Source organism: Symphalangus syndactylus, chromosome 6, assembly GCF_028878055.3.
Source record: "Symphalangus syndactylus isolate Jambi chromosome 6, NHGRI_mSymSyn1-v2.1_pri, whole genome shotgun sequence".
NCBI classification, from domain to species: Eukaryota; Metazoa; Chordata; class Mammalia; order Primates; family Hylobatidae; genus Symphalangus; species Symphalangus syndactylus.
This window is the reverse complement of record NC_072428.2, coordinates 120,403,448-120,428,953: the sequence shown is the minus strand read 5'-3', so window position 1 is coordinate 120,428,953 and position 25,506 is coordinate 120,403,448. Positions and strand designations below refer to the sequence as shown.

The window sequence follows — 25,506 nt, the reverse complement described above, 5'->3', positions numbered from 1 at the left end:
AAAAAATTCAACCCTCAGTCACATGAGTCACACTTCTTGTACTCACAGCCACATGTGGTCAGTGGCTATTGGACAGTGCAGATCTTGAACATTTCTGTCATTGAAGAAAGTTCTTTTACACAGTGCTGGTCTACAGCAGCCCTGTCCAGTAGAAACCCAGTGTGAATCACATATATAATTTTAAAGTTTATAATAACCACATTAAAATTTTTAAGATAAAATTAATTTTAATAGTATATTTTATCATAATACATATAATATGTCATCTCAACATGTAATAGATATTTTTACATATCTCAAGTTTTTGACATCCAGTATATTTACATTTACAGCGTACTCAGTTTGGATTAGCCACCTTTCAAATGCCTGGTAGTCACATGTTGCTGTTGGCTACGTTATTAGACAGTATAGATTTAGAGGATATAATACAGAAACACAGAATAAGTTAAATAAGCATAGAAAATGTAAATGAAAGTTAAATGTAATAGAAGACTTGTCATAGGCAATACGTAATTACAAATTAATTGTGTAAACAATTGAAGAAAAGAGAAGTTTAGAGCAGCCGTGGAAGAAACCTTTATAGAACAACAATTTAAATTTTTTTTTTTTTTTTTTTTTTTTTGGAGACTGAGTCTCACTTTGTCTCCCAGGCTGGAGTGCAGTGGCGCGATCTCAGCACACTGCAACCTCCGCCTCCTGGGTTCAAGCGATTCTCATGCCTCAGCTTCCCAAGTAGCAGGGATCACAGGCAACTGCCACCACGCCCGGCTAATTTTTGTATTTTTAGTAGAGACAGGGTTTCGCCATGTTGGCCAGGCTGGTCTCAAACTCGTGACCTCAGGTGATCTGCCCACCTCGGCCTCCCAAAGTGCTGGGATTATAGGTGTGAGCCACCAGGCCCAGCCTAAATTGTTTTTAAAGAGTTGATACAGGTCTACAATCCCTCACTCGTCTCTAATCTTGGGGCCAGATATGTCTCAGAATTTGCTTTTAGTTAAATTTTAGAAAGGTTATATGGTGTTATCTCTTATTTACTAACCCTAGTGGGCTTGGGGCAGCATCCCACCATTAAAAAACATTAATATTTTTGCACAAAACATATGACTATCCTTGTCAAGTGGCATAAATTAAGAATTAAAGAGTTTCACATTAGTTTGGGTCATGTTTTGCTGTTAAATGAATTTTCATCCCAATGCTTTGCTTTCCAGAGTGTTTTCAGATTTTCCAAATTGTGGGTGTAAGGGATTCCATACCAATATTGGGATAGACAAAGAGGTGGGACAACATCAACAAAAACAAAGATGCAGGAGAATGGCAGACCATGCAGTAACCATAGATAATGCAGTTTGGCTGGAGTTTGCGTCTTGAAATGCAGCAGTATTTTTTAACTGATAAGATATTAACAGTCTTTGTTGAGCACTGTCTACTATGCTAGATCCTGTTGTCAGTGCTCCTAACATCTAATAGAATAGACATATATGAACACGTGTACTATAAGGAAATACAGGCCAATTATAATTTTTTTTAAATGGTAATGTTAGAAAGGTTAGAGGAACCTAACAAAAGAGAGTACGATGCTATACTCTGGCTGTTGATCATTTATTAAAAGATATACCTTGTTAACTGGAGCCATTCTTTTTGAAACAATTACTTTTAACTTATCCTGTCCTCTTTGGATTGCCATTTACCTCAATTAAAATTTAAGTTCTGGCCTTTATCAAAAGCAATTTGCTTAATTTTTTTTCTTGCCCTTCCACAAGGTGGCAATGAAGCACCCGTCTGCTGTTACTGCCTGCAATCTGGACTTAGAAAACTTAATCACAGACTCAAACAGAAGCATTGCTACCTTAGCCATTACTACACTCCTCAAAACAGGAAGTGAGAGCAGTGTGGACAGGCTCATGAAGCAGATATCTTCTTTTGTGTCTGAAATCTCAGATGAGTTCAAGGTAAGAGTTTAAACATGATCATATTTTCTCCCAGTCTGTTGGCTGCCTATTTATTTTCTTAACAGTGTCATTTGAGAAGCAGAAGTTTTAAATTTTTATGAAGTCTAATTTATCAGTTTTTTTCTTTCATAGTTATTACTGTCCCCTAAGAAACCTTTATCTACTTATTTACTCATGCTTTAGGCTAAATGCTTTATGGTTTTAGATTTTACATTTTAAGCAATGATCCAACTTGAATTACTGTTTGTTTGGTAAGTTCAGTATTTTTTCCATACCGGTATCTACTGTATTCCACCATAATTTGTTGGAAAGACTTTTCCCTGTTGGAGTGCTTTGGCACCTTTGTCTACAAAGCAAATACCCATATAATTTTAGGTATATTTTTGGGCTTTGTATTATGTTACTGAACTGTTTGTCAATCCAGTACCAGTACCACACTAATATTGATTAATGTAGCATTATGGTACCTCTTAAATGTCAAGTAGTGTGGTCTTCCAACTTTTTCTTTTTTAATATTCTGGTTCCTTTGCATTTCCTATGAAATTTAGGACCAATTTATCAATTTCTACTAAACAAAGCCTGCTAGGATTATGACTGGGATTGTGTTGAATTTATAAATCAATTTGGGGAGAACTGATATCTTAACATTATTTTTCTATTTCATAAATATGGTATATCTCTCCCTTTAGATCTTCTTTAATTTCTCTGAGCAGTGTTTTGCAGTGTTTACTCTAGAGGTCTTGCAAATCTCTTGTTAAATTTATATCTAAATATTTTATGCTTTTGATATTTTATTAAAATTTTTATTTTATTGTTTACTACTAATGAAAAACTTTTAAAAAATACTTTTCCATATTAACTTGGTATCCTGTAACCTTGCTGAGTACCTTCACTGGTTCTAGTCATCATTATACATATTCCTTGAGATTATGTGTAAATAATTGTGCCATTTGTGAATAGAGACAGTTCTACTTCTTTATATCCAATCCAAATGCCTTTCCTTACTTTTTCTTGCCTAATTAAAAAAGTACTTCCAGAACAGGGTTGAATAGAACTGGTGAGAGTATGTCAGAGATGATTTAAAAAAATAAATAAATTTCAGTTAAAAGAATAAAAGTAGAAATATTTTATTGCTTCATTCTTTCTTTATACTCAGTCAAGTAATATAACTAACCCTATTTACTCTCTACTTGGTATGCGTCCAGACTTTCAAAAAACAAACTACCCGTGTATTCAAGCAGACAGTTTTGTGCATCTGGTGTAGCAGTTGCTGTTTTAGTTTTTTCAAATTGCATTTGTTGGAGTGAGTTTTTTCCTAAAGACATATATTTGTTATTAAGATACCTTGGCTTTGATTTTGAGTGCCTGTGGTAGTGGGATCTTTGTATGACCTCTTGAGCAGTACACAGGGTCAGTGGTCTCTGTGATTCCTCAGTGACTTAGGGTACAGGCATTAGTTGAGGTTGCGGTGAAGTTTAGCCGGGGATCTGGACACATAGTCAGTCTTTGGGCTCCAGTAATGGCAGCAGCACACCAAGTGTGCCTATTTTTAGGCCCAGCTCACACTGGCTCCAGTGTCTGTGGGTACTAGAGGGCTATTCTTGGGCCTCCAGGTGGCTTGCTAGAAAGAGATACTGAAAGCAGTGAGCCCAGTGTGTGAGTGGGTTCTCCGGCCCCTGGCAGCTGGGGTGGTGTGGGTGATGGGCAGTAGTGGTGTTGGAGCAACCCACAGGGACACAAGCGGTCTATGTTGGTGTTGGCAGAAGCTGCAATGGGTTGGGTAGGCTAGGCCCCAGTCCCGCAGCTGCCTGTAGCAGGGTGGTGGGTATTATGCTAAGTGTGTTCAGGAGAGCTTGTTATTCCATGTCCCTCCCCCAGGTGGGTGACAGCTGCAGCCACATCACCTCAAACTCAGCCTGAGGGTGGGGCATAGCCCAGCTTTAAACTCTCAAAATGATGCCAGCTGTGGGCTTGTGACCAGAGAGGGTGGCTACCCTTCAGGTGAGCAGCATGGGCAAGAAGCTGTGAGGAGTATGATTCGCTTGGGTCTTGGTCTCACAGCAGCCCACTGGGGAGCACTGGATATTGTCCTAAGTATGTGTAGGGGAACCTGGCTTCCCTGTCCCTCCTTAACCAAGTGGTGGCTGCAGCCACATCATCTTGAACTCAACCCAGGGTGGGGCACAGCCCAGCATTAAACCCTCAAAATGGTGCCATGGACCTGGGAGCAGAGAGGGAGGGGTCCCTCCCAGGTATGCAGTATGGGCAAGAAGCTGTGAGAAGTGTGGTCTGGTCACACGTCAGTCTGACAGCTCCCTGCTGCGGAGCAGTGGGTATGATCCTAGCTATGTGTAGGATAGCCTGGTTTCCCTGCCCTCCTTGGCCAGATAGCAGCTGCAACTGCATCATCCCTAACTCAGGTCGAGAGCAGGGCACAGCCCAGTGTTAAACTCTCAAAATGGCACCTTGGGGCTGGGACTAGAGAGGGTGGGGCACCTCCCAGGCAACCAGTATAGGCAAGAAGCTGTGAAGAGAGCAGCCTGCTCATGTCTCAGTCTCACAGCATCCTGCTGCAGGGCAGTAGGTATTGTCCTAATGATGCATAGGATAGCAGATTTATCCTAATGCGTATCCTAATTTACCCTATGCATATCCTAGTGATGCACAGGATGGCAATACCTACTGTCCTGCAGCAGGTTGCTGTGAGACTGAGATCTTCCTGTCCCTCCTTGGCCAGGCAGTGGCTGCAGCTGTGCACAAGACTAATTAAAAATGTCAGGCGAAGGAGTTAGAAGTTTTGGAGGCAGTCTTTGTGGTGGTGAAGAGAATGACCTTTAGAATCAAAATCCCTGGGTTTAAATCCTGATTCTACCACTTATTAGATATGAGACCTCAGGTGAGTCACATAAATTGTTACTGCCTCAGCTTCCTTAGCTGTACAATGGAGATAATAATAGTACTTACCTCACAGAGTTATTGTGAAGTATAAATGAAATAATAGTTAAGAATAATACATGTATCTGTTATTATTGTTGGTTTATGTATGTATAGTATGGAAAGAACTGCTAGTTCATAATTGATCTTTTAACATCTGCACACAGAATAGTTGAATATTGACTAAGTGGGTTATTTCTTCTTTTTTTTCAGTGCAGGTATATAAATCTCTTGAAATACAGATAGATTCGTTTCAGTTTGCTTTCAGTTTTGTATTTTACCCCTTGCCATCTTTTTTTTTTTTTTGAGACAGGATCTCACTCTGTCACTCAGGCTGGAGTACAGTTGCGTTATCATAGCTCATTGCAGCCTCAGCCTCCCTGGGCTCAGGTGATCTTCCTGCCTTAGCCTCCCAAGTAGCTGAGACTACAGGCGCAAGCCACCATGCCTGACTAATTTTGCATCTTTTGTAGAGAGAGGGTTTCACCATTGGGAGAAAGGCAAAAGGATTGGTTGCCCAGGCTGGTCTTGAACTCCTGAGCTCAGGCAGTTCACCCGCCTCAGCCTCCTAAAGTGCTGGGATTATAGGCATGAGCCACCATGCCCAGCTGCATTTTCCCCATTTTCTTTAGGATTTTTAGTCTTTTGTTTCCTTAATTTTTTTGTATATTCAGGATATTAGCTCTTTATCTGTGAAAGATGTTATGAATATTTTCTCCCGGTTTGTCATTTGTCTTTTGACTTTTCTTATGATGTCTTTTGACATGCAAAAGTGTTGTTTTTTTTTAGGTAGTCATATTTGCCAACTTTTTATTTTATTTGACTTTGAGTCATAATTAAAAATTATATTCCCTTCAAATTTTAGAGTAATTCACTCATGTTCTCTTCTAATACATTTATAGTTTCGTATTTTACATTTAGATCTCTGGTCCGTTGAATTTTTTTTATTATATATGCTATGAACAGATTGAATCTTATCTTTTTCCATTGACTACACAGTTAGTTGCCCTCCAAAATTTTATTTAAGGCCAGGTGTGGTAGCTCACACCTTTAATCCCAGCACTTTGGGAGGCCGAGGCAGGGGCATCGCTTGAGTCCAGGAGTTCAAGACCAGCCTGGGCAACATAGCGAGACCCTGTCTCTACAAAAAAATACAAAAATTAGTCAGACATGGTGGTGCACACCTATAATCCCAGTTACTTGGGAGGCTGAGGTGGGAGGATCACTTGAGCCTGGGAGGTTGGGGCTGCAGTGAGCTGTGATCATGCCACTGCACTCTGTCCTGGGCAACAGAGCAAGATCTTCTGTATTAGTCTGTTGTCACACTACTATAAAGAAACACCTGAGACTGGGTAATTTATAAAGAAAAGAGGTTTAACTGGCTCACAGTTCTGCAGGCTGAACAGGAAGCATGGCAGCATCTGCTTCTGGGGCAGCCTCAGGGAGTTTTTACTCACAGTGGAAGGCAAAACAGGAGCAGACGTCTTACATGGCAGGAGCATGACCAAGGGGGGTGCGGAGGAGTGTCACACACTTTTAAATGACCAGATCTCACAAGAACTTAACTATCACAACTTACTAGCACCAGCAGGGAAATCTGCCCCCATGATCCAGTCACCTCCCACCAGGCCCCACCTCCAACACTGGCGATTACAATTCAACATGAGATTTGGGTGGGGGCACAGATCCAAACCACATTACCTTATCTAAAAAAAATTATTTTAATTTTTTCTATAGACAGGGGAAAGCTGAAAGGAAATTTTTAAGACCATCTTTGCCCCAATAATTTGAGACATCATCTTTATCATATGTACTTGAGTTTGTATGTTCATACAAACTCAAAAAAGTTGCATATGTACTTGAGTCTGTTTCTGGAGTGTCTTTTCTACTTATATATTGGTCTGTTTATTCATATACTACTGCTACACTCTGTTCTAAATAACAGAAGCTTTGTAGGATGCTTAGCCCTCCATCATAGTTCTTTATTTTCATTGTTTTCCTGGCTATTCTTGCATGTTTCTTTTTTTTTTTTTTTTGAGATGGAGTTTCATTCTTGCTGCCCAGGCTGGAGTGCAATGGCGTGATCTCGGCTTACTGCAATCTCTCCCTCCCGGGTTCAAGCGATTCTGCTGCCTCAGCCTCCCAAGTAGTTGGGATTACAGGCACCCGCCACCACACCCAGCTAATTTTTTCTATCTTTAGTGGAGACAAGGTTTCACCATGTTGGCCAGGCTGTTCTCGAGCTCCTGACCTCAGGTGATCCACCCGCCTCGACCTCTCAAAGTGCTGGGATTACAGGCGTGAGCCACCATGCCCAGCCACGTGTTTATTTTTCTAATGAACTTTAGTATCAAGTTGTCTAGCTTCATAAAAAACCTTGTTGACATTTTCTGTTGGGATCACATTAAATTCATAAGTTAGGAGAGGATACATATCCTGATGATGTTGGAACATCCTAAGAACAAGGACGTCTTTTAATTTGTTCAAATCTGTTTTTATGCCTTTCAAGAATGTTTTTTAAAAAATATTTTTATATTAGTTTTGAATGGTTTTAAAATGCTTATTTCTAAATAACTTACCTTTTTCATTGCTATTATAAATGTTTTTTATTCCATTTTATCTTCTACCTGGTTATCATTTATGTATATGAATATTACTGGTTTTGCATATTAATTTTATATCCTGCTACCTTGGTGAATTATCGAGTTAGTTTTATTATTCATTCTCTAGGGTTTTCATATATACCATCATGTCATCTAAAAATAAAGATATTTTTGTTTGTTTTGTCTTCTGCGATTCTTGTTTCTTTGTTTTCCCTTATCTAATTGCATTGGCTAATATCTCCAGAATAATGCTAAATAATGGCAGAGATAGTGGCATCCTTGCATCACTCTGACCTCAATGGGAATGCCTCTCAGGGTTCCATATTAAGTAATATGCTGGCATTAGGATTGAAGTATATATGTTTATGTTATGGACATATCCATCTATTCCTTTTTTTTTCAAGAATGTTTATTAGGAATGGATGTTGGATTTTATCAAAGGCTTTTCAGCATTTTGGATATAATCCTTTGACTCATGAATGTGATGTGTTTTATCAATTTTCTAATGCCGAACCATCTTCACATTCTTGATAAGCCCCATTTCATCACGGTGCATTATTTCTTTAATGTAGTGTTAGAATCTATTAACTAATATATTTCTTAGAATTTTTACATCGGTATTTATAAATGATTTTAGTCTGTAATTTTTCTTTCTGTACATATATACCATCTTTATTTTTTTTTTTTTTTTTTGCATTATTGAGTCGAAACATTCCTTATATTTTATTTTCTTCTCATTTCTTTTTTTTTTTCTTTTTTTTTTTTTTTTTATTATACTTTAGGGTTTTAGGGTACATGTGCACAATGTGCAGGTTTGTTACATATGTATCCATGTGCCATGTTGATTTCCTGCACCCATTAATTCGTCATTTAGCATTAGGTGTATCTCCTAATGCTGTCCCTCCCCCCTCCCCCCACCCCACAACAGTCCCCGGAGCGTGATGTTCCCCTTCCTGTGTCCATGAGTTCTCATTGTTCAATTCCCACCTATGAGTGAGAACATGCGGTGTTTGGTTTTTTGTCCTTGCGATAGTTTACTGAGAATGATGTTTTCCAGTTTCATCCATGTCCCTACAAAGGACACGAACTCATCATTTTTTATGGCTGCATAGTATTCCATGGTGTATATGTGCCACATTTTCTTAATCCAGTCTATCGTTGTTGGACATTTGGGTTGGTTCCAACTCTTTGCTATTGTGAATAGTGCCGCAATAAACATACGTGTGCATGTGTCTTTATAGCAGCATGATTTATAGTCCTTTGGGTATATACCCAGTAATGGGATGGCTGGGTCAAATGGTATTTCTAGTTCTAGATCCCTGAGGAATCGCCACACTGACTTCCACAATGGTTGAACTAGTTTACAGTCCCACCAACAGTGTAAAAGTGTTCCTATTTCTCCACATCCTCTCCAGCACCTGTTGTTTCCTGATTTTTTAATGATGGCCATTCTAACTGGTGTGAGATGGTATCTCACTGTAAAAGTGTTCCTATTTCTCCACATCCTCTCCAGCACCTGTTGTTTCCTGATTTTTTAATGATGGCCATTCTAACTGGTGTGAGATGGTATCTCACCGCATCGCCAAGTCAATCCTAAGCCAAAAGAACAAAGCTGGAGGCATCACGCTACCTGACTTTAAACTATACTACAAGGCTACAGTAACCAAAACAGCATGGTACTGGTACCACAACAGAGACATAGATCAATGGAACAGAACAGAGCCCTCAGAAATGATGCCGCATAGCTACAACTATCTGATCTTTGACAAACCTGACAAAAACAAGAAATGGGGAAAGGATTCCCTATTTAATAAATGGTGCTGGGAAAACTGGCTAGCCATATGTAGAAAGCTGCAACTGGATCCCTTCCTTACACCTTATACAAAAATTAATTCAAGATGGATTAAAGACTTATATGTTAGACCTAAAACCATTAAAATCCTACAAGAAAACCTAGGCAATACCATTCAGGACATAGGCGTGGGCAAGGACTTCATGTCTAAAACACCAAAAGCAATGGCAACAAAAGCCAAAATCGACAAATGGGATCTCATTAAACTAAAGAGCTTCTGCACAGCAAAAGAAACTATCATCAGAGTGAACAGGCAACCTACACAATGGGAGAAAATTTTTGCAACCTACTCATCTGACAAAGGGCTAATATCCAGAATCTACAATGAACTCAAACAAATTTACAAGAAAAAAACAAACAACCCCATCAAAAAGTGGGCAGAGGACATGAACAGACACTTCTCAAAAGAAGACATTTATGCAGCCAAAAAACACATGAAGAAATGCTCCTCATCACTGGCCATCAGAGAAATGCAAATCAAAACCACAGTGAGATACCATCTTTATTAGGCTTAAGTATCATTGCTTCATACAAACATTATGGAGATTTTCTTTCATTTTGTATGCTCTGAAACTGAAACTCTGAAACATATGGATTTGGGGTTATCCGATTGTTGGTAGACAATTCTAAATTCTCCATGAGTCTCTTCTCATTTCTGCACATCTTGCAAGTTAGGCGCTAACTGCCCTCCGTTTCCTGCTACCATAACTGTATTCCCTTTCTATAATACAAGACATCTTCTAGCCTTAGAAGATAGAGATCATGTCTCCCTCTAAAGGAAAGGGAAGATTTCCTTGCAGCCCCAGGAAATACTAATAGTATTTCGAGCAAAAAGCTCTCTGGAGCAAAAAGCAAACATGTTTATGGTCCAATCTAATAATGTTTTCCTTCAGAAAAAAGGACAGGCATGCTTACTCCCCACTGTAAAATGTTCAGGTTCCATCCTTAGGGTTCTTATCCGGTAATGCAGCCTACTGCAAGACCAGGTATTATCTGGCTCTCTTTGCATTGCACTTTGGGAATTGGGGCTCAGGAGACCCACCCCAGAGTGCTCATACTCTGGCTACTGCTACTGCTGTGAGTAGTTAATGGTCTTTCATCACTGATCCAGGAGTCTCATGTTTTCTACCAGCATCCATGAAATTGTGACAGGTTAACTCGTTAGCCACAAGTAGGGTAAAATCTCACATTCTTCACACATCTTGACACTGGTCTTTATTTTCATTTTATTTTATTTTATTTATTTTTTGAGACAGAGTCTCCCTCTGTCACCCAGGCTGGAGTGCAGTGGTGCGATCTCAGCTCACTGCAGCTTCTGCCTCCCAGGTTCAAGCAATTCTCATGTCTCAGCCTCCCCGAGTAGCTGGGACTGCAGGCCCACGCCACCACACCCGGCTAATATTTGTATTTTTTTAGTAGAGACGGTATTTCACCATATTGGTCAGGCTGGTCTCGAACTCCTGACCTTTGGTGATCCACCCACCTTAGCCTCCCAAAGTGCTGGGATTACAGGCATGAGCCACCGTGCCTGGCTGACACTGGTCTTTAAAATTGTGGTAAAATTCCCCCAGAAACCATTTTGTGAAGTAGTTCCTTGATAGCTTTCTCTATTCTTCTATGGAAATCAGTCTGTTCAAGCTTTTTATCTTTATGGTTCACTTTAAAATCTTTGATGTGATTATTTGTCTGAGGCAGAGGGAAGGGATCTCTTGAATGAACTTTATTTTTACATTGCTTTTTATTTTCCTTTGTGGTCTCCTTGGTTATCTTCCATGAAGAACAATTATTGTCATTTTAGGCAACTACAGTATCTTCTTAGCTTGCAGTAAGTAAGTAGGAAAGTATGTTTAGTAGCCAGAGTTATAAAGATGAATGTCTTTTCTGTGTTTGCTTTTTATAGGTGGTGGTTGTACAGTCATAAAAGTGAATATTCTTTTTGTTTTTCTACAGGTGGTGGTTGTACAGGCAATTAGTGCTCTCTGTCAGAAATACCCTCGAAAGCACAGTGTCATGATGACTTTCCTCTCCAACATGCTCCGAGATGATGTAGGTAGACTACTTTTTAATCATAGAAATTTGCTCTCTTAAATTCTTAGGATTGCCATGAAATACCATAGTGTTTTAAGATTTCTTTATCATCTCAGTATGCCTCTCAAGTAGTATACTAAGTCTGGTTACTGTCTTATTACTAAACATGCCATTGCTTTGCTTTCCCCACTTGGAGAAAAAACACTTTTGTTTCTTTCATAAAAGGTGGGAAATGAAATTTGAATATTATAAGCATAAACCTTGGAGTGTAAGCATTTCTCCAAAATGTGTCCCTAGAATGAATGGCAATTTTATCTTCTTTTTTGCCAGGGAGGCTTTGAGTACAAGCGGGCCATTGTGGACTGCATAATCAGCATTGTGGAAGAGAACCCTGAGAGTAAAGAAGCAGGCCTAGCTCACCTTTGTGAATTCATTGAGGACTGTGAACACACTGTTCTGGCTACTAAGATTCTACACTTGTTGGGCAAAGAGGGCCCTAGAACGCCTGTCCCCTCCAAATATATCCGCTTTATTTTTAATAGGGTTGTCCTGGAGAATGAGGCTGTCAGAGCTGGTGAGTCATTGGGACACTGATATTGACGATGCTGATCTTTTGAAATACTGAAGAGAGTGATAATGAAATTGGAAAATGAAGTTGCAGGATTTATTGGATGGTGGGATTTTAAAGCATGCTTAGGGCCCAGATATCTTTCTTTGTACTCAGTTTCCATCCTCATTTTTGCCTTAGATTAGACAAATAACCCTTCGCTTTCAGTATGATAGGAATACTATGGTGGCTTATCCGTTTTTTCAGTTATAGCCGTTAAGTATGAATGTTTGTAGAATTTGTTTATGTGTTTCTATATATATATATTTTTAAGTGACTTTTCCTCCCTAATCTTTCTTTCCCTTAGCATATGAATAGATCCAAATCTCTCCCATTAAAGATATAAACTCTCTATGAGCCTTTCACTAGCTACTGACTCTATACTTTCCTTCCCCTCAGAGATAAACTTGAAGTAGCCATTATTAGCTGCCTGCATGAATTCATTATCCATTTTTCTCTTTAACTCAGTATAATGTAGCTTTCCCTTAAAAATCCTCTGAAGTAATTTTATTGAAAATTACTTATAAACTAGTTGTACAATCAAGTTAGACACTTTAATGTTCTTACCTTTGTTTACACTCAGTCCACTTGATGTGCTGTTGACTGAACACTTCGTGAAACCCCGTAGCCTTGGTTTCCACAATAGCCTACATGTTTCCATCATTCCTCACTCTTATTTATAGAGCTCCTCTTTCCAGCCCCATTCCTTAAAATATTAGTTCTCTGTAAGATTTTTTTTTTTTTTGAGATGGAGTCTCGTTCTGTCACCCAGGTTGGAGTGCAGTGGCGCAATCTCAGCTCACTGCAAGCTCCGCCTCCCGGGTTCACGCCATTCTCCTGCCTCAGCCTCTCCGAGTAGATGGGACTACAGGCGCCTGCCACCACGCCCGGCTAATTTTTTGTATTTTTTAGTAGATATGGGGTTTCACCATGGTCTCGATCTCCTGACCTCGTGATCCGCCCGCCTCGGCCTCCCAAAGTGCTGGGATTACAAGCGTGAGCCGCCGCGCCCGGCCTGTAAGATTTTGACTTCTCAACATCTACATTCCTCTTGGTGATCATTTTCAGAGCTCTACTGATAGGCTGTGACATTCCAGTCATGTCTCTTTCCTGAACTTGTTTGTCCAAATAACTTAAAGCACTTCAAACTCAACCTAAAATTCAAACTAACCTCACATTCATCATCCACTCAGTTATCAAGATAGAATCTTGTTCTGCTGCCTTACAGCCCCTATCTGTTCTTTAGCAAAGTGCTTTCAGTTGTGTCTCCTTAATATTTCTTCATTCTCTCTTCTGTTTTCATGGTGCTGATTGAGGCTTTCATCCATTTCAGATGCCTAACTATCTGACTGCTTCTAGACTCACATATATCCAGCCTATTCTTTACACTCTGCTAAAAAAAAAAGGCAGGGGAGACTTTCAAATATACAAATTTATCTCGTATTTAATATCCTTTAATAGTAATGTTGAGATTAAACCATACCCTAATTTTGTTTTATTGCCAGTCTCTCCCTTGTCTCTTCTTGCTCTCCAACATGGGTCCTATGCTCAGCCTTGCCCAACTGTCCAGTGATATACCACACTTTCTTCTCTGGGCAGGGGCCATTTGAACTTGTTATTTTCTCTGCCTCTAATACTCTTATCCTGCCTTTTTCCTCTGGCTAACAGTACTTGTTCTTCAGATTTTAGCTCAAGTAATATGTGTTAACTCCTTGTCTTAGTTTTCCACCACCAATTCGGATTTAGTTCCTTTCTGTGTATTCACATAGCGTCCTGGATATATTTCTTCCATGGACTTACCTATGATGTGTTGTAATTCTCTCTCTACATACCTATCTTTCCCACTAGAGTATAGCTCCTTGAGATCAGGGACATGTCTTTTATCTGCCCCAGTACCTAGCTGAATTCCTGACAAAAGTTTGGTGAACAATGAATCTTCGTTGAATGAGAGGAATTTTAATAATAGAATTTCTTTTTATGCTTGGGGCTGGTTGTTTGAGATTGGAGCTTAATCACATCAGTGTGATATATAAGGGGTTGTGGTGGGGTAGAGATATAGCTCCTACAGAAAATCTATATGAATCTTTTTCCTCAATTTTTGGAAGATTTTCCTATTCAGAGCTCTCTTGGGCTTGCAGAACTCTCTTTATGCTTAACAGTATCAAAGAAATAAGATCAAGAAACACTCAATAAAACAAGAGAGTTTATCTCCACTGAACATGGGGACACTTTTCTCATTTTTTTTCAAATGGTTATTGGTTAACTCTGAGAAACCAATATTTATGTAGCATAATTGTATGCTTCATTATAGCTGCTGTGAGTGCTTTGGCTAAATTTGGGGCTCAGAATGAGAGTCTTCTCCCAAGCATCCTTGTACTCTTACAGAGGTAAGTTAAATAATGTCTTTTTTAAAAAAAAAAAAATAAGAATTCTATATGATTAAATAGTGAAATCCTCATTCTACCATAGGGTAGATGCACTCTAAGCCCTAAGAGTAGAGCTATTGGAGCAAGTCAGGGGCAAATGGCAATTCCTTTCTCTTTTTAGTAATTATGTATACCTCTCAATCAATTTGATGTGCTATTGACTGATCACTTCATGAAAGCCCCTAGCCTTGGTTTACACAATAGCCTACATGTTTCCATCACTTCTCACTCTTATTTATAGAGCTTCTCTTCCCAGCACCATTCCCTAAAATACTAGTTCTCCATAGGGCTTCATTTGCTAGGTACATGTCACATTTGATTTTGGCTTTCTCTCATATGATTTTGAGAAAAGTGACTTAAATACATGTGCCTCAATTTGTACAACAGGGGCTTACTTAAAAAAACTATTAGGTAATTCACTATGCAGAGTTAAAAATAATAGTTTTTCATTGTCTTCATGACCCTCTATTTGATGAGGAAAAGACTTGCTTTAGAAAACTGTGATTGCATCTTATAATTGAAGCAGATAAATTACAAGCCAAAGGTTGGCTAGTTTACATAAAACAAATTGTCATTTGAGCAATAACAATGGCTGGATTTTGAATTTATCTTTTTAATATCCTTGGAAAGTATAATACTCCTGTTTCCTAATTACAGAGAAGTCTAAGTCTTCAACAAGGTCATGTGGTTACAGATGGAAGAAAAGACTCCAGACTGCTATTTCATGTTCTTGTGCTCCTCGTTATTTTAATGCCTACTTATGTAGTGCTTGTGATTCACAGTAACAGTATTTCTTTAGTAATTCAGAACAGTACCCAAGATTTGTGGAGACTTTAGGAGCCGCTGTTGGCTATTGTTGAGCACTTTTTTAAAGATAGTATCAGATGACGACCTGAGCTGTGTCCTTTAGATTTGGTAGTAGAGCTATTGGAAGTCTTTGGGGTACTGTGACATGACTATTCTGTTTCCCCTGGACAGGTGTATGATGGATACTGATGATGAGGTACGAGACAGAGCTACCTTCTATCTGAATGTGCTGCAGCAGAGGCAGATGGCACTAAATGCCACATATATCTTTAATGGTCAGTGAAAGCCAAAGATGTACATTTTTGTTCCTCAAATGGTGTCTTGGAAGCATATTTCATGATTTGCATATGAGCTAACTTCACTAGGCAAATGCTTGGTTTTTGTCTTTGAGTACACTTCCATTTCTAGAGAAACCTGTGTTTATAGGATATTTTCTAATTTGGTAATGGTAATTCCTATGCAACAATCTATAAGAATATAGATTGGGCCCTTACATTTTTTAAGAATGTTGCTCACTTATTCCTGGTTCTCCTTGAACTCCCTCTTGGATGGGTTTACGTTTTTCCCGTTTTCTTATGCTATCTTTGTTCCCATATAGCTAAGTTGCTTTCTTTTCTGGGAGGTACATGCATCTTGTTGAAAATGTGTACGCTGTGCTCCCATGTTTCCTTGAATGAAATAAGTCAGTTTATAAGTTTATAAGGTAATTTCAAGAATATCCTTTATTTTTATATTTAGGTTATAAAGCTTTTGGTTATATTTTTCTCTTCCTTCAGAAAGCTTAGATAAATATTACAAACCTGGGCCTATTTGGATTCGAGGATTGACAAGAGGTTATAATGCTGAGATTTCTCTGTGTTTCACAGGTTTGACGGTCTCTGTACCAGGGATGGAAAAAGCCTTACACCAGTACACGTTGGAGCCTTCAGAAAAACCGTTTGACATGAAATCAATTCCTCTTGCTATGGCTCCTGTCTTCGAACAGAAAGCAGGTTAACTCTATTCATTTTTCTGTGTATAACTAGTTTTGCAAAACTAAAAAATATTAGCATATTTTCTCTAATACTCATTTAATCGTCACCCCTTTTTTTTTTTTTTTTTTTTTTGAGATGGAGTCTCACTCCCGTCACACAGGCTGGAGCACAGTGGCGCAATCTCTAGTCACTGCAACCTCTACCTCCCGGGTTCAAGCGAGTCTCCTTCCTCAGCCTCCCGAGTAGCTGGGATTATAGGCATGCACCACCACCCCTGGCTAATTTTTCTATTTTTAGTAGAGACTGGATTTCACCATGTTGGCCAGGTTGGTCTTGAACTCCTGACCTCAGGTGATCCACCCGTCTCGGCCTCCCACAGTGCTAGGATTACAGGCGGGAGCCACCGTGCTCGGCCGATTGTCACCCCTTCTAAATCTTTTAGATTTAAGACATATTTTTATTAGAGTTAAAAAAAAACTCCTGGTTTTTACATAAAAGCAGTAATATGAAATGCACTCCAAGATGAAGGGTTTTTTTAATGCAAAGCATTACAGTATCTGAAGTCAGTTGCCACTGTGCATCTCAGAGCAGTAATAGTGCTGTCACCTCCTATTTTTATTTTCTGAAGTTGATAATCTCTAAGTTAATTGGTTTTGTTATTGGAGGTTCGTCTTTAAAGAATTTATGGGACACAATCATAAAAAATATTCCCAAAGAATATCTAACTTTAAAACTTAAAAAAAAAAAAAAAGAAGACATAAATGTTTAGTGGTTAGAACACAAAACTGGGAGGAAACAATTGTATGCTTATTTTCAACATTTTCAGTTTTTCTGTTGATATAAGTAATTTTTCCTATTTTGATCATGAGAAGATTTTTAAAACAAATTGTTTTTCCTTTTCTGAGTAATTTTTGTACATTCCAGTCCATTTAAAGCAAATTCTATATTTTTAGGGCTTTATGATTCCACAACATATGTTCACTAAATACATTTTAATTTGAGTGTCCCCCCACCAGAAGTGACAGATAACCTATAAGTATGATTTAGTAATAGCTGATTATATACCTGCTAGAAATGTCTGCTCTCCTCTCTTTCTGTCTGCATTGCTGGCTTGATAGTAGGGGGAGAAGTTCACTTACTTGCTCATATCTGTCTTTATAGAAATCACACTTGTGGCTACTAAGCCAGAGAAGTTGGCTCCTTCCAGGCAAGACATTTTCCAAGGTATGATGATTTGATGGTTAGACGTAATAATCTTGCCCCTAGGCATTGTAAATATAATAAAGTCTACCAATCTTACTCAAATTGATCAGTTCTCAATATAGGAAATCTTCGTGTTGCTGAACACCATAGGGTATAGTTGCTGAGGCTACCTGGAGTCCATGAACTTTCCAGTTTGTAATTGCTAATTGGGAATGTTTTTCTTTTCTGTATCTCGTTGGTTAACAGGGAACTCACTGTAAAATAAGTATTTACTTTCTTTTTTTTTTTTTTTTGCTTTTTGCTTTCATTAATATATAAGCTCACTTACTTGAAAGATTACTTCACTAAAACCTGGGGACATATTAGTTGAATGTTCAACTATTAGTAAGGCTATGGAAACTAAAGCATTTTTTTTTTTTTTTTTGAGACAAAGTCTCTCTCTGTCGCCCAGGCTGGAGTGCAGTGGTGCAATGTCGGCTCACTGCAAGCTCTGCCTCCTAGGTTCACGCCATTCTTCTGCCTCAGCCTCCCGAGTAGCTGGGACTACAGGCGCCTGCCACCACGCCCGACTAATTTTTTTGTATTTTTAGTAGAGACAGGGTTTCACCATGTTAGCCAGGATGGTCTTCGATCTCCTGACCTTGTGATCCGCCCGCCTCAGCCTCCCAAAGTGCTGGGATTACAGGCGTGAGCCACTGCGCCTGGCCAACTAAAGCATTTTTTAAGCGTCCAGACTAAAGTCTTTCCCTGTCTTCTTCATAGCCTACGTTCTTTTTTCTTGATAGAACAATTGGCTGCCATTCCTGAGTTTCTGAATATAGGACCCTTGTTCAAGTCTTCTGAGCCTGTTCAACTTACAGAAGCAGAGACAGAATATTTTGTTCGATGTATCAAGCACATGTTTACCAATCACATCGTGTTCCAGGTAAGATAATGCCCTTGACTCCTGTAGAGATTTAGTATAAACTGGTATGCTTTGAGACAAATATCCTTTACCTATAATTCTAGTTTCTTTTATAGAGAATTAATTTGGCAGAATTTCTGGTTTCTTGTTTAACACCAGAGCTATAGAGATCCCTTCATGTGATGGGTAACTTTTGATGGTTAAAATCTAAAGGACATAAAACTGAAATGTGTGAAGAAGTTGGACAACATAAAGTATAACCAATCTTCTAAAATCATCATTTAACATCAGGGTAGATTAAGTGGGCTATTCTGAGAACTTAGATTTGACAGCCATCAGACTTCTGCCATCTTGTTTGGTACAGCAGTCTCAGGAAAGAGAAAAAACTGATGAATAAATAAACAAAAAACCTCAAGAAAAAGGCTCTCCCTGTTGCCAAAAGAAGAATCTTAGGAGGAGACCTACCCTGCTCTTTAGAGATAGAAGGTATAGTGGGTTCCAGAGCTGAGTAGTGGGTTATGAGTAGGAAGGATAACTTGTTATCCTTCACAACTTTTCCATTTACTGACTTTTCAGTTTGACTGCACCAACACTCTCAATGACCAGCTGCTGGAAAAAGTGACAGTGCAGATGGAGCCATCAGATTCCTATGAAGTGCTGTCTTGTATCCCAGCCCCCAGCCTTCCTTATAACCAACCAGGAATATGTTACACTCTGGTTCATTTGCCTGATGATGACCCTACAGCAGGTACTAACCCTCAGAAGGGAGGAGATACGTGATTCCGAATGCATTTCCTTGTGAGCTCTTCAACTCTTCAAATGCACAGTTTAAGAATGTGATGCTTTTCTAGAATTTAATGTAATGATAATGAGTGTGTATGTGTATGTGTTTGTGTGTGTGTGAATATATATATTTATAAAATTGGTTACTGCTGCAGAAATACTAATTTTAAAACTAAATCTCTGAGTAAAATTTGCTGAACACTTAAAAGAGAAACTGAGTGTGTATAGCAGTAGCACAAAAAGGAACTCACGCTTTCTGTTAGAATAATGTGACCACTTGTGAGAGTTCACATACCTGATGTCTCCTGTGAAGAATCTTGACCCACTTCTCCTCGAAGTTTCTATCTAGTTAGATAGAACTTGGTTATGTAGTAGATTGTTGGCATTTTAAAATACATCATTTTCGAAGGTCCTGTAGCATAAGGCTGGTGTCTGAAAGCATGTCTCAGCCTAGTGAGTGGCTTAGCCAACCATGTGTGTCCACATTAAGAAGGGCTTTTAATTCCCTGCTTGACCCATATGCAGTCTTTGCAGGGCAGAAAAATAGCCCCTAAAAGACAGCCAACTAGTGCCAATAGTAGTATTTACTTATTTGGAGACTTAGGAAGGTGAATGTGAAGTATTTATTCTACTTGATTCCCCCCACCGTCATTTTCCTCCTTGATTTCTTCTCATGTTCAGTGCACAATATCTGTAACTGTTACCCAGTTTTCACAGAAATAAGCACACACATCACATTTATGTTTTGAACAACTTTTACTGCTCGTAAGTACAGGAGAAACAAGTTAAAAAATTAACAAATACTGGGATAGTTACAGAGTTACAAGAAATCATAAAAGCACTAGTAAATAGTTATCCCTGGTCATCATTCAGTTACATTTGGGGCTTAACCTGCTTTCTTTTAGCCCCTCTCCAAACTCCCTTCTTAGATGTTGGTTCCTGGGAGCCCCTGTCCAGACTTATCTGTGTTGGGTGATAGACCAGGCTACTCAGACTCTAGCACGAGGTAGATTCACGTTGGCACCACTGCTGTGTCTGAATCCCAGATTGTTTCCTCTGGCCCTGGGTGGAACTCTACTTCTATTCTTTAGCCACCCTGGATCCATAACCCCCTGAGTAGGAAGGCACTTTCCTATCTGGCCTCCAGTATTTCTCCTTTGAGCTCGAGGCTATCTGGCTTTAACCTTTAATTACCTCCTTTATCCCTTTGTGAGGTTTCTCTAGTTCCATTTCCTTATAACTTCGCATTCTCTCCTGGTCTGTTTTTCTCTCCAGTTAGATTTGTCTGAAATATGTCCACTAGCCAGTAATTAAGCTGGCTGTGTTCTTAAGTAAAGCTAGTTTTATTTACCCTTTTCTAAACTAGTATTTGGGCCCAATCTTAATGTAGTTCTGTGGTTTCTACCATTGTCTGGGGAGACTCTGCACTTCATCAGTTCTTTTCCAGTAGCCATCCCTCCATGTTTCAGAATTCCTCCTATTCTACCTCTCACCAACGTCCTGTTTTTTAAGGGATGCTATTACTTTGCCACTTAATTTCAGAGGGAAGTGAAATGCTGAACCCATTGAAGAATCAATCCCTTGCCAATTGAGAATACTAGCTCTTCCCACTTCCCCAGGTTCATTTTACTAACTAATAACTCAGGTGGCTCACACCCCAGGAAGTATTCTTAACAGAATCTAAGAAGTACAATTTTATAATACCAAAATACACAAAACAACAATATAGAAATTACATATAGTATAGGAAAAAACCAACAACAACAACAAGAGAAAACATTTCCACCAAGAGAGAAAAAAGAGGAGAGGTTTTCTTGCCCCTTTTCACTAAGGAGTTTTAAAACAAGATCTTACAAATTAGCCCAGAGATTTCAACATTTGGTCTGCTGGCTATGGACTCTTTTGCTTGATGGTTTGTTTGATTTTTGTTTATAAAAGTTTGGCATTTAGGGAATTGTTTAAAGTTTTGTTAGTAGTAAGTTTATATTTGACCCATCATATACCTACTTAAAAAACAAACTCCTTTCTATTTAGTTTTTTGTCAGAATTCTCAAATTTTTAATCCATGGCCAATCTAAAGTCTATGTTGTGCAATGGAAGAAGTGAAATACCAGGGCATAGATGGTAATAGGTATCTTTTACCCATTCCTTCCTTTTTGCATTTTCCCTTCACAGATATTCCAGATTTTACCTATCACCTCAAGGTCTTAAACATCAGTATGTCTCATTTCAGAAAAATAATATTTTTCCTTATAATCACAGTGAAAAAACAGAAATTCTTGGTTTGATTTCCTTCAACTTGAAAACAGCATAGCATAATAGAAAGGAATATGAGTTTGATAGACAGATGAGGATTTGAATTCTGGCCCTGCTACATACTGACTGTGTGATCTTGGACAAATTATTTGATCTCTTAGGACTGTTATAGGATGAAATGAAATGAAATAATAGGTAAGTTGCTTCACACGGTGCCAGACACATAGAACCTTTTGGTGTTTAATTCTAGAATTATCCACTTTCTTCCTTTATCCTCTCTAAAATCAAGTCTTCCAGAGTTCAAAAGACACATATCCTCTGATTTCTTCCAGAAAGTTGTTCCATCAATTATTCCTTTCTTTGATGTATCTTTAATCTTTACTACTCCTCTTTACTTTATAAATGTATAAAAATCTACCCTATCTGAAAAAATTTGCTTTAACCCAACATCAATATATTACCATAACACCTTCTCACAAAGGTTGGGCAATTTCTTGAAAGACTATGGACATCCTAAGTCTCTATATAGTTAGACCTACTTATTATCTTTCGTCCTCCCAGAATTTGTCCTTTACCTAAAAAGTTTTAGAAAAGCCTTTAAGGCAACATTCCTTCCAAGCATTCATTCTCTTTCAGCAGCTCTGTTTCCCCTGAATATTTATTGCACCCGTAACAATATATATTATATACACAACATTCTACCAATTATTCCCCATGTTGGACCTTTTTAATGCCATTACCAACTTAACTTTTTATTCCACTACCTATTCAGAACCATTCTAATCTTTATATTGCTTTTATCAGGTTTTATTGCATCATATTTCTTGCTATCTGGAACCATTTCGACAAATATTAATAACTTATTTTAAAACAGTCTTTAATAGAAAATATTCATACTAAGATCAGCTGTAACAGTACATGTATGTGAGTTATTTTCTCTGATTTTCATTGGAAATATTGCCTGCCATGTAATGATTCATAATTATTTTAATTTCTTGACTTTCTGCCTACACTTCCTTAAAGTGCCATCTTAAGCTACTGTAGTCGCCCTTCCATTATTTTTTGTTCAATATTAACCATATTAACTTGGCATTCTGTACTAAAAACACAACTTCAGTTAAGTAAGATTTGCCTCAGAGCTTTTTACTTTAACTCACCTCCACTCACCCACTGGGATCCATATATTAACGAGGCTCAGTGAAACTTTGCATTCTTCTAAGCCAAGCATTTAATCTGAATTTTAACTCAAATACTAAAAAAAGCAGGATTGGTAGAACATTACGATTCAGCCACCCTTTCCCCTTCCTTTTTCACTAGAATTTGCTTCAGCCTGGCTTTAAAATCAATATTCCTACAGTCTAACCCATTGAAAGATCTGCCAGGATTCTCAGTCTGAGATCTCCTTACTTACCCACTCATTTGTCACACATCCAGTCTGCCATTCCTCAAACTCACCGAAATTTCCCTCATTTCCTTTCAAGCCATCTTCCTAACCTATTTGATACCCCTTTTCTACCCCATCATCTTCAATGTCTCTAATTTTTGTTGCTGACTTTTCTTAAATGATGCTATCTCTGCAGAATGCAATTTAATCATGGTATACCCACCCATTTCTGCCTTTTGCCTTAGGGGAAAAACAAAACAAAACCCTGCTCTATTGGTACCACCCAGTCTTTGTTCATCTGTCCTTGAAATCGATTCACAATGTGAATATGTATAAGCTTCCTCATGACCCACCTCAGTGTTCAAAACATTTCCTTCCTGTTCTCTTGGTGTCCGACATACTTACCTGCATCCTTGGCTAGTAGAACTGACGTTCTGAGGATTGCTGATGAAGCTCATCCTTCAGACTCTGCTTCATAAACCTATCTCTATATGGGACCGTTTATTCTCCTGACTCTAAGCATTCATCAAGTGTTTCCCTCAAGGAGCTTTAAGGAAGCCACCAAATTCCCTAATGACAAGTTCTTTCTATCTACTTTTCCTCTTTGCCATTATTCCATACTGTGGATCAAGGGGCAACAATACCTACCCTATCAACTCTGACATTCCTAAATCCCAAAGTGGTTTAAACTGTATACTGTCCCTTTAATTTCAATCTTGTTAAACAGAGTAATACTTCCTTCTCATTTTGGCTCTGCTAATTTTGTTGGAGACCACATTAAACACATAGTAACCTATGTCCAACCCCCACACTTGCAAATTTTACATTGTTAATTGTTTGCTTTCACAATCCTGAGCTTCAATGATTGCCAACACTGCCTTCCATATCGGTTGGGGTTGCTTTACCATCACCCTCTATAAGGTTTCTTCTTTTTCTGTTTTCCTATTCAATGAAGTAGTTACCATGACAGGTAAAGTGTTGTTACCCCACTCGCTTGTCGTCTAGGATTTAACTTCTATTCCCTAAAATGCTCCTACACTCAGCCATGATACCGAACATACCACCAACTTGCCCCTGAGATTTGCCAGTGCCCCCACTTTGGGAACTCTGCATTCCACCTTCCCCTATTCCATGTTGGCCCTTTTACTGATGCTAAGCCCTGCACAAATTGATAAGGTTATCTCCCCTCCTACCTGCCTCCTGTCCCTTCTTTTACCATAAACTTCCATCATCCAATTTACATCCCAATAACTGCCTTAGAATGGCTGCCAGACTCTCTCATTCCATGCGGTATGCCAGTGTAAATTTGCACAGTCTACACACAGTGTTGCCTTCCACTGTCATCTTCCAGAAACTCCTTTTCATCTTCAACATCCAGTCCTGCATGCCCTGCCACCTCCAAGTCAATCCACAGCTCAGGAATCTTTCCTGAACTCTGACCCCTTCCTGCCCTGCCCCCACTGATGACACCACTGCCAGCTTCCATGTCCTCACCCTGCTGTACTGAGTCCATCTGCTGTCTCAGTTCACCCCTAACCATCCTATATTCTCAGTTCTGCCTCTGAGGAACAGTGGTTTCCTCTCTCTGTTGTGTCCTCTGGCCTTTCATCGTCTCGCCATGCCCTTTATTGACACACGGTCCTCAATGTTTCCAAGGTGCCAACACCTCTACACCCTGTTTCTGTGGCCTCATCTCACCTCTCCTTCATTCCTCCCTTGCCTTACCCACACCATGCTTTCTCCTCCATGACCTGCGTCAAACACTTTGCCCCTTTTGGGCAAAAAGGAGGATTCTCTAAGTTCACACCCACACTCTTGTGCTTGGCATGCCTCCCTTGCTGCAACACATTCCCTGATCCTCTCAACAAGCTCACTTCTGTAAGCTGCTGGCCTCCATAACCTGCTCCAACTCATTCTTCTTGCCCACTGGGGAACACCTCTCCTCTGTCCTGCCCTCCCATATGCTGCAAACTCACCCTCTGCTCTCCCAGTTCCCAGCTCCTAGCTCCTGGGCCCAGGTTGGTCGTTTCTCCTGCTTTCCTCCTCTACTGCACAGCACGGTACTGTCCCACCTGCACCATCCTGCGTTCTCTCAGCACCACCTGTGATTCTGCCACTGGCCTAACTCGTGTTCTCAGGTGTATCCTCCCTTCTTGACCTGGCCCCGCACCCACTGCTCCACCAGATGCAGTCCTCTCTGTGTCACACATACTGCACTGAATCCACACGCCCTGCTGTCCAAGCTCACGTCCCAGTGGCCCAGGCTGTGCGTCCTTTCCAGGGCCCCACAACCCTGACTCCCCTAAACCTTCATGATTCCTTTCACGTTCTTTCTTTCACACTGTGTAAAAACACTCTGGGGAACATCTGCCTCTGAATCTCCTACCGTCTTCCTGTCACCAGAGTAGTTTTGTCTTTGTCACTCACTGGTGTCTCACTCTCTGCCCATCCTCGTCCCCCCAATACACACCCAGTCGCAACCTGACTCTCCTGCCCTGCCTGAAACCCGGCTCCTCTGCTCCTCCTGGGTGCTCCTGTGAGTCTCACCCTCCTCTTGCCTCCTCCCTCCTTAGCGCCCATGTCTTCAAGACGCTCTCCTTCCACACTGTCTCCATTTCCCTTTGCACCTTCACTCCCGTGACAACAGATCCCCTGCTCTCTGCTCTCACCCGCACAGCCCACATCCTCTTTGTCACTAGGCCCTTCTCTAGGCCTCACTCCTCCACCTGAGTCCTCGAGTCTGGGACCGAGGCATTGGAAACCCCAGCTCCACCACCAGGGTACCTGGTGCCTTTT

General features: G+C 39.7%; 1 protein-coding gene across 2 annotated transcripts in view; it reads left to right on the top strand.

The window, feature by feature from the left end:
- Positions 1-25,506, top strand: part of COPG2 (COPI coat complex subunit gamma 2) — a 160,516-nt gene that overhangs the window by 100,258 nt on the left and 34,752 nt on the right. For both annotated transcript variants that reach the window (XM_055284013.2, XM_055284014.2), the window contains 9 exons: positions 1,761-1,949; positions 11,289-11,384; positions 11,697-11,940; positions 14,285-14,360; positions 15,378-15,481; positions 16,073-16,198; positions 17,342-17,404; positions 18,169-18,308; positions 18,864-19,035. In XM_055284013.2, the coding sequence (XP_055139988.1) occupies positions 1,761-1,949; positions 11,289-11,384; positions 11,697-11,940; positions 14,285-14,360; positions 15,378-15,481; positions 16,073-16,198; positions 17,342-17,404; positions 18,169-18,308; positions 18,864-19,035 (1,210 nt within the window). The remainder of the gene's footprint in view (positions 1-1,760; positions 1,950-11,288; positions 11,385-11,696; positions 11,941-14,284; positions 14,361-15,377; positions 15,482-16,072; positions 16,199-17,341; positions 17,405-18,168; positions 18,309-18,863; positions 19,036-25,506) is intronic.